The 11,788-nt window shown below is 44.2% G+C and overlaps 1 protein-coding gene across 3 annotated transcripts; it reads left to right on the plus strand.

Annotated features, from left to right (window-relative positions):
• gart (phosphoribosylglycinamide formyltransferase) lies at nt 1-11,008 on the plus strand. Of its 3 annotated transcripts, XM_035677824.1 has the most exons (22): nt 1-127; nt 1,658-1,807; nt 2,992-3,087; nt 3,169-3,343; nt 3,947-4,058; nt 4,459-4,527; nt 4,607-4,732; nt 4,833-4,920; nt 5,011-5,096; nt 5,174-5,342; nt 6,188-6,419; nt 6,688-6,782; nt 7,033-7,142; nt 7,681-7,879; nt 8,016-8,267; nt 8,454-8,606; nt 8,897-9,100; nt 9,202-9,360; nt 9,691-9,821; nt 10,074-10,215; nt 10,298-10,413; nt 10,493-11,008. In XM_035677824.1, the coding sequence occupies exons 2-22, from the start codon at nt 1,663-1,665 to the stop codon at nt 10,688-10,690; spliced, it is 3,057 nt and encodes a 1,018-aa protein (XP_035533717.1). In that variant the 5' UTR covers nt 1-127; nt 1,658-1,662; the 3' UTR covers nt 10,691-11,008. The 3 variants fall into 3 exon arrangements, with proteins under 3 accessions (XP_035533717.1, XP_035533715.1, XP_035533716.1); XM_035677822.1 differs by having other exon boundaries at nt 10,298-11,008; XM_035677823.1 differs by lacking the exon at nt 1-127 and adding an exon at nt 1,474-1,504 and having other exon boundaries at nt 10,298-11,008.
• Nucleotides 11,009-11,788: the final 780 nt, after the last annotated feature.

Consider the following 11,788-nt stretch of genomic DNA (forward strand, 5'->3'; position numbering starts at 1 on the left):
GTGTGTGTGTGTGTGTTAACGTAGTTTCCTCCACGCTCAGTCCGCAGGCTGAGAGCAGAGGAGACACTGGTCCTGAACTGGGCTCCGGCTATTTCCTGCGTCCCACAGACACTTAAAACACACACAGGTGAGTGTTTAAAAACAGCATGCTACATGTGTACCTGTGTTTGTGTGCTAATGTTGCTAACTAACTGTTAACCAATGCAAATTACTTGTTTTTGCTTCACTTTACTGTCATGTACAGACAAACTGTTGAGGTTAGCTGGAGTTTGAACTGAGCATTGATCTTTTTGAGATATTGGAATGGCTTCAGGATGTAGACACCATCCATCATAAAGTGCAGAATAAGTGCATGTGCAGTATATTTGTGACACACACTGTGAGTTAAACGCTTATTTGAACTTATTTGACATGTTTTACAGGAGTTCAGTGTGATTTTTCTAGTTAATTGATCCTGTGATGTTAGTTACAGGGTGCACAGCTTCAGTGGAGTACGCAGTAGGATAAGAAAGTGAAGCTTTTTCACCCCATATAGCACATTTGTCTTTGAGGAGCGTTGAAATGAAACCCTGCATTGTTAGACTCATTTGATTTGCTCCCTGACATGCGAGTCACATGAGGAGTGATTCCAATCAAAGGCAGTGATTTGACTAATTGTGGAGCATGTGCACCCACTGTGCCAACCCCCCCCCCCCTCTGTACTGTGTCTGTTCCCAGTCAATGCAGCTTTTAGACAATGTGTGTGTTACTGTAGTAAAACACACCATTGCACAACCCTGAGAGTTGAACTCATCAGGTCGCTGCAGATTGGGGTGCTTTGAACTCTGATCCCGGTTTGTTTGAGTTGATGGCGGTTGTCTTTGTTTCTTTTCGGCTGTTTTTTTTTTAAGTAAAAAATTGTTGAATTTGTACATTTTGGCAAAAAATTGAAAATTGTGAGTCTTTTTTATTTAATTTAGGAAGTTCTGAACAACAAATAAGCCCCAAAACTAGTCAAATCACTCGTTTCTATCGATCTGATGACATTATATTGATCCAAATGTCTGTCATGAGAGATTCTGTTGATTGAATTTAGATTGTGTGAAACTGCATATCATGTTTTACCTTTAGTGTGAAATCCTCTGTTAATTATTAAAAAAAAACAACCTTTTAGATGTTTGCAAACATCAGTAAATAAAAAGGTGTTTACATGCCTCTGTATATCTGCATGTTCTGTCCCTTACATGTGCAAATAATAAAATAAATCCTTCGTTAACAGAACATTGGTTTGCGTTCGGTAGATGAAGCACCCAAAACGAAAGAGAGGCTGCAGAATAAAACAGTCGAAGGCGAGTGGTTCACTGTATCTCAACCTGATAATGGTTTTGTTTTTCCATGCAAATGAGATTCGGCCTCGCCTGGTGACCATGCCATTTAATTGTTGACTTGTGTTTTTGTTCTAGTTGATTGGATCCGTGTTAGTGTGGCATTACAAGATAATATAAGACCCCAGGCCTCAGAAAAGGTCAGCGCTTCCTCACTTTCGTTATAGGTCAGTCTTTGCATGCAATTAAAAGGGTACTTTAGGAACGGTTAAAGAACAGCAAGGCAGCTCCGTCCAATAGCTTTTTTTAAGGTGTGAGCGGTTTTAATACTCTCTTGTTTTCTGGTCGCTCAGGTACGATGGCAGAGAGGGTGCTGGTGGTTGGGAGCGGAGGACGGGAGCACGTGCTGGCCTGGAAGCTGGCCCAGTCGCCGCAGATTCAGCAAGTCCTGGTTGCCCCGGGTAACGCAGGCACGGCCAGCTGTGGGAAGATCAGCAACTCTGGTGAATACGAACCCCAAGACTCTTTAGTTCAGTTTAAGTCTGCTTTTAAAAAAACAGTGAGATTATGTCACACCTTGAGGTTTCAGCACATTCCTGTTTATAAAATACATTATATAGTAGAAGAAAAAGAAATGCAGTATTGAATCATTGATGGCTGCAAATAATTGTTTTCATTAATCAAAATGTATTTTATTGTCCCAATTAATCAACTGGGTTTGTCTGAACAGTATAAAACAAAGAGATATTTAATTTATTGTCGTAGAAGACAAAAACACAGATTATAGATTGTAGCAGCTGGAGCCAGTGAATTTATTGAGCTGTTTCAGGGTTCCCACATTCCTGGAAAACCTAGAAAACCTGAGACTTGTTTTCCAGGCGTGGAAACACCTGGAAATTGATTTAAAATGACCAAATATCCTGGAAATCTTTTATTATTATTTTAGCCTGGGTCCAGCTTTATATTAAACAAAGATACTCTGAGCAAGAAAGCTAATTAGTGTCTTTCTATTCCTTTTTAAATGATTAATCGAGTGGTTCCCAACCTTTGTCCTGAAGGGCCCCCTTTCTGTCACTGATAGACTGATGACCCCTGAATGGATATTTACTTTATTTACTTTATGGATATTTACAGCAGAGAACAGCTGATAAACTGAGCAGATTACTTGCTGTAAATATTACGTCAGAGGGGAGTTTTCTGATGACTTTAGGAACGCTGTATATAATTCTCTGTGTATTGTGTATTTATTAAATCCTCAGATACCGTCCTACAGAGTAGGGGAAGCTTTGCCGACTCCCAAAGATCCACTAGATTAATCGACTATCAAAACAGTTGCTGATAATTTCAATGGGTTGACTGATCAGTACAGCTCCAGAATCCCAGAAGTGAGCCCTGACACTGTATTTAAACAACACTGTATGTGGGACATGTAGTTTTTAATTCTACGTTCTCTTTATTATTTAAAACACAGGTCCCCCCAATAAGTCTAACTTAATATCATCCAGAACTACTCTGACCCCTTGGTGTAGATGGATATAGCACTCAGTGTACGGCACCCATGTGCACGGAGAAGAGCAGTAGGTTCACGTAGAAATATCGGTTCATTATTGTGCTTTATTAGTTTAATAGGTTGTGTTAAATATGCGTCTGAAGAGTCTAAATGAGCCTCTGGTTTCTCTCCGTGCAGAGGTATCGGTGAGTAACCACGCCATCCTGGCTCAGTTCTGTAAGGACCATCATGTGGGGCTGGTTGTGGTGGGTCCCGAGGTGCCACTGGCAGCAGGTAAGCCAGCTCTGTTTCCTCTGTGTGGGTCCTTTTTGTTTCTCTCGAGTCGGTTTCCCTGAACTTCAGCGTCTCTTCCAGGCATTGTAGACGACCTGACGGCTGCCGGAGTGCCCTGCTTCGGTCCGTCTGCCAAAGCGGCTCAGTTGGAGGCCAGCAAAAGCTTCTCCAAGGCCTTCATGGAGCGTCACGGCATCCCCACAGCCCGCTACGGCTCCTTCACCGACCCCCAGGAAGCCTGCAGCTACATCCGCACGTCAGTACAGCAGACAGTTTGTATCTTTGGAAGAGTGTATTTAGGATGTAAAGACGCAAGTCCTCTTCGACCAGCATTGTCCAACCAATTAATAAATGTTATTAGCAGAGGGCGTAAAGTGCTCCGTTCATGGTAACAATAACAGTTTCTCAGTTTCTGGCAGGAAAGTTGTGGAGTTTGTTTTCGGAGCCATTAAATACACAGAACTGGCACCATAATAGAAAATGAGATTGTCACTAAAGTTTCTTCCTCAGATGGTTTCATGAGTTAATGATCTAAGATGTGGCGGTTGCCTCTCGTATGAGAGAGAGCTGTAACTTCTACAAAGAAAAAAATCCTTTCTACTCTAGTGACTACTAGTGAAAGTCATTTATTTGGTCATATAAACCATCGCACAACAACAGCTGCCATATTCTGACAGCCTTCATCCATATGGAACAAACAATATAATGCACTGCAAGTGTTAAATGGTCCACAAAAAGAAAATGCTTCACATCAACCATGCAGCATCTGTTCCAGATGTGTTTTCTGTAAAAAAATAAAAAAAAATGTTGGTTGTGACTGCATATTACTGAGCTTATTTCATTGTTTTGGGGTCTCCAGGGCCGACTTCCCAGCGCTGGTAGTGAAGGCCAGCGGGCTGGCAGCGGGGAAGGGAGTGATTGTGGCAAAAGACCCGGACGAGGCCTGTCAGGCTGTGATGGACATCATGAAGGTATGAGACATCTGTCATCCTTGGTAATTCTATTGGCAACCAGTGGAAATGAAGGAAAACAGTATTCAGCTAAAGATTTTACACATTGAGAACAGCTGACCCCCGATCAGTCCCACCACAACAAAGCTGGGTTAAAGACTGATATTTCCCAACCAAGTCAGACCAAGTTTATACATAATAATTAAACTCTGCAGTGAGTCTTATTTTCTTTCTCCTCTCTGTGGCCTTCTAAAATAAAAAGTGCTGCGAAGCTGCCACCTCAGGCGTCGAGTTGCCTGGTTGGTCAGTGGAATAATATCCGCCTCAGTCTCAGAAGTTGGGATCTATTCGGCTCTTTATGGATTTTTCCAGCTTTGCGTTTCCTCATTTTAAGGTAAATCTGTTTCTTTAACTGGTGCAGGACAGAGCCTTTGGATCTGCGGGGGAGACAGTGGTGGTTGAAGAGCTCCTCGAGGGAGAGGAAGTGTCTGTGAGTGGAACAGAATTGAACATTTTGGCTTTGGGTGTGAATTAGCGGGAGGACTGATCTCCCCCTTTTTGTCTCGCAGTGTCTGTGTTTCAGCGACGGCTCCTCGGTGTCTCCGATGCCTCCGGCGCAGGATCACAAGCGGCTGCAGGACGGTGACCTGGGGCCAAACACCGGCGGCATGGGGGCCTACTGTCCCACCCCTCAGGTACACACTTCCTCTCAGCCCAGTCCTCTTTGGGCTTTTATGTTATTATTCTTTTTATTCTTTAATGAGCTCCGTGCTGCTGTCTGTCGGTCCTGTGCAGGTGAGCCAGGAGCTGCTGCAGCAGATCAGGGAGTCGGTCCTTCAGAAGACTGTGGACGGGATGAAGGAGGAGGGAACTCCTTATGTGGGTAAGTGCTCTTTTTCTGTCTACACCTCTGCGTCCGTTCTCTTATGTTTGCAGCGAGTTTCTAGTTTCAGATTCACCTGTTCTGTTCCAGGTGTGCTGTACGCAGGGCTGATGTTGACCAAGCAGGGGCCAAAGGTCCTCGAGTTCAACTGTCGGTTTGGAGACCCCGAGTGTCAGGTGGGTTTCTCCGACTGCCATCTCTCACCGGATCGTCTCGTGAAATGAAGATTAAATATCTGCTGTCGCTCCTCCAGGTGCTGCTGCCGCTGCTGAAGAGCGACTTGTATGAAGTTATCTTAAACACCATGAATAGCAAACTGGCCTCCAGCGCCCCCGTGTGGCACCAGGACAGCTCTGCAGTCACCGTGGTTATGGCGAGCGCTGGTTACCCCGGCTCCTACAAGAAGGGAGTGGAGATCACAGGTACACACGACAAACACAGGAAGAAGAGAAGGGGAATAAGTGAGTGTGTGCGTGATTATAATGAAGCAGCTTCTGAAAGAGTTACTGAAGAGACTTGTGAAGCTTCAACCATTAGTCCTTGACCTTATAGCAGAGGGGAGACTTATTAAATATTTCTGCACTGAATGAAGTGAAATCTGTTTTGTAAGCACACACAGTTAATGAAGCAAGTCACATTCATTCAGCAAATTCTATTTGTGAACCCTGTTTTTCCTTTTTTTAATTTGTATCCAACCTTTCAAAGATGTCATCCTGCACTCGTGTGAAAGTGCCCCAAAATGGACTCATTATTTCCTTTTAATCTGCCACACTCAATTTCAGGCCAAATTACCCAACACAAATTAAACTCCTTGCCAAAACCTGTGTGGCAAGTGGTTTCTGTTTCTTCTACTAGTGCTGTTTTTTTCTCTCAGAAAATGTAGAAGCAAAAATGAAATCTATGAATGCAATTTATTTGCTGCTTGTGTGACACATGAAATATCATTTAGTAGTATTTGGTTTATAAATGGTCATCAAGTTTCTATATTCATATTAATTGTGTTGTCCAACCAAAAAACCCAAAGATTGAGTTCCCTTTCATTGAAAACAAACGTAGAGGTGAATCTTCCCATTGGACAAACAGTGGCAAAAACACATTTGTGTTTAATATTTCATGGAATTATTCGAGCAAACTTCATTCACTAATTGTCCTCACAATACTACAAAAAAGGGTTTTAATGGGTTCAGACATTGTCTTAGAGCCTCTATTTGTAGGATTTGTATCAGAATCATTTAAACTCTGACACAGTGCTTCTGCTGGTCCTCAGGTTTGTCTCAGGTTCAGGAGATGGGGTCGCAGGTGTTTCACGCTGGCACCGCCCTGAAGGACGGAGCCATTGTCTCCAGCGGTGGGCGGGTCCTGACCGTCACCGCAGTCAGGCCGTCCCTGGAGGCGGCTCTGCAGGCGGCCAATCAGGGCGTGGCTGCTGTGGGCTTCCCGGGCGCCGTGTACCGCCGCGACATCGGCCACCACGCCATCGCCCACCTGAACCAACACAGGTGTGTGTGAAAGTAGAAAGCTAAAAGCACACACAAGAGCTAAAACATTCCCGCTGTGTGTTTGTGTTTGTTTTGTAGTTGTTACTGTACATCATGGAGAACTTACTGAATAATAAACTTCACTTCGGATGTAATTGAGTCCTAGCATTTCTTTAATCTTTACACTTGTACTTAAGATCCTTATGATGTGTATATTTCCCCATGATGCAACACTGGGAGTAACAGTCACAGCACCAGTTGAGTGATGGGTATTATGTCTCTCTGACAGAGGTCTGACCTATAAGGACAGCGGAGTGGACATTGCTGCCGGGAACAAGCTGGTGGACATGATCAAGCCTCTGGCCAAGGCAACGTCCCGCGCTGGTAACTTCATTCTCATAAAGAGAATATATATAATAAAAATACTTTGTAGTCCATCCACATAATGACTGGATGTTTCAAGTGTTCATATGTAACAGAACTATGGGGAAATGTTTCAATACTATTCTCAGTTTTAATCAGTGTTTGTGTGTAAAGCAGCTTACTGAAACCTTTTTCTCATTCAGAAACAAACTGTCAGTAACTAGAAAGAATGGATGACTTAATTTAGTTTTTTGTTTTTTTTTTAAACCAGGGTGCAATGCAGAACTGGGAGGCTTTGCTGGGCTGTTTGACCTGAAGGCAGCAGGTTTTGTGGACCCGATCCTGGTTTCTGGGACAGACGGAGTAGGGACCAAACTCAAGGTGGGAGAATATGGAAGGTTTGACAGCCGATCCCAAGCACTGTTCACTGTCTGCCACCTCGCTGCTGTTTGTCGTCACTGTGCAGTCACTGTAAATGCAAAGTCCTCGAACAAATGAAAGTATTAAAAGCTCGACTCACTCTAAATTGGCTTTGAAAGACGCCAGATCGGCCAAGAAATAACCCTTCAGAATTTGGCTCAGACGTAATGGTGCAGCAGGGGAGATGTACTTATCTGCAGACGGATTCAAAGGATTAGACTCTGGCTTCTGAAAACCCCTGAACGGAAATACAACTTTCATTAATTTAAAGTGAGAAATATCGAGGATTATTTCATGGATACTTGGAAGCAGATTCAGCTTATTGTCAGTGAGTCTAGAGAGGTTTTTTTTTTTTAAATTCATCAAGGTGCAAAACGTCCCTCAAGTGATCATAAATACAGAAAAATAGCAGCCACATGAAGCCTCACTTTGTACTGCTATTAAATGCATTCAGTCTTTTCCCACGTAGCTTTAAATTTCCCGTTTCCTTTGTTGTCAGATTGCCCAGGCGTGTGGCCAGCATGGCGGCCTGGGTCAGGACCTGGTGGCCATGTGTGTGAACGATGTGCTGGCTCAGGGCGCCGAGCCACTCTTCTTCCTTGACTACTTCTCCTGCGGCTCCCTGGACGTGGAAGTGGCCGCCTCGGTGGTTGGCGGCATTGCGAAGGGCTGCGAGATGGCCGGCTGCGCTCTGCTGGGTGAGAGGATTACGATGTACATGAGAGAAATAGTCTGCTTATTCATATTGTGGTGTTTCTTTCATCCAAAAGAGTTAATATATTCTATACATTGATGTTATATTTTATGGCTCCATGTTGTCGTGTTCATGTCCAGGTGGTGAGACAGCAGAAATGCCGGGCGTCTACGCTCCAGGAGAGTACGACCTGGCCGGGTTCTGTGTCGGAGCAGTGGAGCGCGGAGCCCTGCTGCCCAGGCTGGGGGACATCGCCGAGGGGGACCTGCTGATCGGAGTGGCCTCCTCCGGCGTCCACAGCAACGGCTTCAGCCTGGTCCGCAAAGTCCTGGAGAGGGCCAACCTGAGCTACAGCTCCCCGGCTCCTTTTGGGAGGGTGGGACAGACTGTCGGTAAGTCGCCTTCGAGGCAGAAAGGTGGACCTGAGTGAGCTCTTAATTTGGAAGATTTTACAATTAGAGTTCTTTAATTTTCAATGTTTAGTTACTTTTGTTTAAAGTTTGTAAATAAATGGATCGATTTGGGAAAATGAGCAGATTAATCTATGACTGTAACTGTTACTTTAACTCTGATTCCAGGAGAAGTTTTGCTGACACCAACAAAGATCTACAGTCGTCATCTGCTGCCAATCCTTCGCAGCGGGGCTGTCAAAGCCTACGCTCACATCACAGGTGGTGGGCTCTTGGAGAACATCCCTCGGGTGCTGCCCCAGGAGCTGGCAGTCGATTTAGGTGAGATGAAAGCACACAGACGCTTCAAATGCAGCATAAGCACATAAATATGTTGACAGCAACAAAGCGGAAAGGCTTTGGATGAAGCTGCATTTGCATTTCAGTGTGAGAGGGAAATAAGACTGAGAACTGTTTCCTGTTACAGAGCCATGACCCTTGTGCAAATGTAAACATGAATAAATAGAAACAGTTCTCCTGTTTATTAGTTCTAGGATCACTTCTCCTTCATTCACAACATAAAGGTCACTGTATGGTTATATATTTACACTTTGTGTTGATGTGTGACTCAGATGCCTCTCGCTGGAGCGTCCCCCCCGTGTTTTCCTGGCTGCATAAGGAGGGGGGTCTGAGTGAGGAGGAGATGACCCGCACCTTCAACTGCGGCCTGGGGGCAGTGCTGGTGGTTTCCCCCCTGGATGCTCAGAGGGTCCTACGCCAGCTTCAAGCACATGAACAGGCCTGGATCGTGGGTTCACTGGCCCACAAGCAAACAGGTAACACACTGGAAAGGCTTATTGCCTGTTGTTGTTTTTATATTGCCTATACCGGAGTCTAATCCCAGAATGTAAATACAAATGTTTGTTTGTTTGTGCAGGGGCAGAACCTGTGGTGGTCCGCAACCTCAAACACAGCCTGCTGAATACAGGACCCGCCCCCAGTGGAGAGTTGGTGGTCGAGCAGCATGGCGGTTGCCATGGTGACAGCAGCATGCCACAGAAGAGGACCAGAGTAGCTGTTCTCATCTCTGGCTCAGGTGTGTTTGCTTTCTTAGTGTTGAAATGAGAACAGTTGGAGAAAGGTTTGCTCTGTTGCCTAGAGTTAGCTGAGATTGATACCAAACAGTCCTCATGACGTCCTCCTTTTAAACCTTTTGTACAGATTAAACAAACAATATACAACATGGTAGTTGTTAGTGAGCTTTAATAGTCCCTGTAGACTGAAGCTAACCAGCTGCATATTTTACTGTACAGACATTCAGCAAAAAGCCAATAAACATGTTTTTTCAAAATATTACACTGTACAGATTAAAACTGGATTACAAGAGTTCTAACAAGTCTCTCTTTAATCCTCTCATGTGTCGCAGGCACCAACCTGCAGGCGCTGATAGAGCAGGCCAAGCGCCCATCCAGCTGTGCAGAGATTGTGGTGGTGATCTCCAACAGACCTGGAGTTCAGGGCCTGAAGAGAGCGTCGCTAGCCAGCATCCAGACACGGGTAAAAATAATAAAGTTTTTATTTTATTTACACAATAACATGCACCAGGCTGGTTGCTCTCCCCTCAAAGGCTTCACATCAATCCAACGAGTGCAGTGTGGTGATAAAGTGAAGGTTTTAATTAAAGGTGTAAAAACAGGACAAGATGAGCTTGCGGCTATTAAACTAGAACCAAAATCCACAAACAAAGTAAAGAAATTCTGAGAAGCAAAAGAGTGTGAGCAGTAATCAAAGTTCTGTTGTGTCTCGTAGGTGGTGGACCACAAGCTGTACGGGAGCCGGGCCGAGTTTGACGCCACCATCGACCGCGTGCTGGAAGAATTCGGGGTGGAGCTGGTGTGTCTGGCCGGGTTCATGAGGATCCTCACGGGGACGTTTGTCAAGAAATGGAACGGTGAGAAAGTTTCTCATATATGAAATATGATAATCAGCTGGGTTGCAGGAAGGTTTTTTTTACATTGTGTATATTGTTATAGGAAAGCTTCTGAACATCCATCCCTCCCTGCTGCCGTCATTCAAGGGGGTGAACGCCCAGAAGCAGGCTCTACAGGCGGGGGTGCGGGTCGCTGGCTGCACGGTCCACTTCGTAGCAGTAAGTAAGGAAATGGCAGATGTGGAAACCTGGAGTCCAACTGAACGAGTCACACGTTGTTTCCTCTCTGTGTGTTCAGGAGGAGGTGGATGCAGGAGCCATCATCGTGCAGGAGGCGGTGCCCGTGCTGGGCGGAGACACCGAGGAGAGCCTGTCCGACAGAATCCGAGAGGCGGAGCACCGAGCCTTCCCCGCCGCTCTGGAGCTGGTGGCCAGTGGCGCCGTCAGGCTCGGAGAGGACGGACACATCACCTGGAAGACAAATTCACAGGGTTGAGGGACACACAGTTTACTGATTCCTGAAATCAAAACACTAACAAGGTCAAGATGTTAACGTCCACTGGTCCACAACTGTATTAAAAAGTAGCATTTCAACTTCCTGAGTAAACAAGTATTATACTTGAAACATTCCAATTGTACCTTTTGAGAAATGTTAGCTGCACTGCAATTAACCTCTAAACTGGAATAGACCAGTCAGCGGTCTTTGTAATGCTGTTCAGATAGAGTATGTTAGTATAATTATGAATTAGTGAACGTCTGTATATCTGAAACTGTTATTTCTTTATTAAACCTGCCTGGGGGAATGCAACCAGTCCTTTTGTGTGGCGTTTGTTATATTATTGTCAAGACACTTCACATTTACCCTTACATTACACTCATCCGATATACTGCGACATCCTCAAAACACTTCCAGTCAGTAGGGATGAAACAGGACAAATAAAATGAGTCATTGGGTTTGCTACTCACAGGTCGATTGGAAACGTCTTCAGCTCTCACTCACACCAAGTATCAGCAATTTATTCACTACGTCACTGGTTCTTAAGGAACCTTTTTTTCTACCATTAAGTAAACTGATCACTCCTGCTAAAGTGACATTTTAGATTAATATATATATACACATCTTTCATATTATATTCAGAACTGTACACTGAACCCAGTAACTGCAATTAGTTTGTGTAAAAGAAGTTTAGGGGTCACCAGGGCTTAATTTTAAGGTGTTAAGAAAACTTTAAAAAACATACACAGTAGGTCTATATCTCAGAATTTGGATCACTTCTGAGAAGGAAAGTAAATCATCAACAACGACCAACTGTCAGGGACAAGAAAACACTAAATTTGTTAGAAAAGAAACCTATAAAGGATTATTTATTACATATCTAATACATAAAAATGACTATTGTATAAAAAGTTCCCTAAACAGGAAATAATCTGCTCAAAATCACTTGTTTTACACAAACTAATGCAGTTACTGAGTTCACTGTTTGGGTTCAGTGTACAGTTCTGAATATAATATGGAAGATAAAAGTATATATATAAATTAATCTAAAATGTCAGCTGAGGTCATCAGTTTACTTCGGCAGATTTTTACCCTAGT

The sequence above is a fragment of the Morone saxatilis genome, unplaced genomic scaffold (genome assembly GCF_004916995.1).
Source record: "Morone saxatilis isolate NCDOM2014 unplaced genomic scaffold, NCSU_SB_2.0 Contig6, whole genome shotgun sequence".
Taxonomy (NCBI): domain Eukaryota; kingdom Metazoa; phylum Chordata; class Actinopteri; family Moronidae; genus Morone; species Morone saxatilis.

Bases quoted from the DNA above. Each gene is read 5' to 3' on its own strand.
- gart (XM_035677822.1), top strand. From the start codon at position 1,663: ATGGCAGAGAGGGTGCTGGTGGTTGGGAGCGGAGGACGGGAGCACGTG. The intron at 4,733-4,832 runs GTACACACTTCC...GGTCCTGTGCAG, and splicing joins CCTACTGTCCCACCCCTCAG to GTGAGCCAGGAGCTGCTGCA. The intron at 9,822-10,073 runs GTAAAAATAATA...TGTGTCTCGTAG, and splicing joins TAGCCAGCATCCAGACACGG to GTGGTGGACCACAAGCTGTA.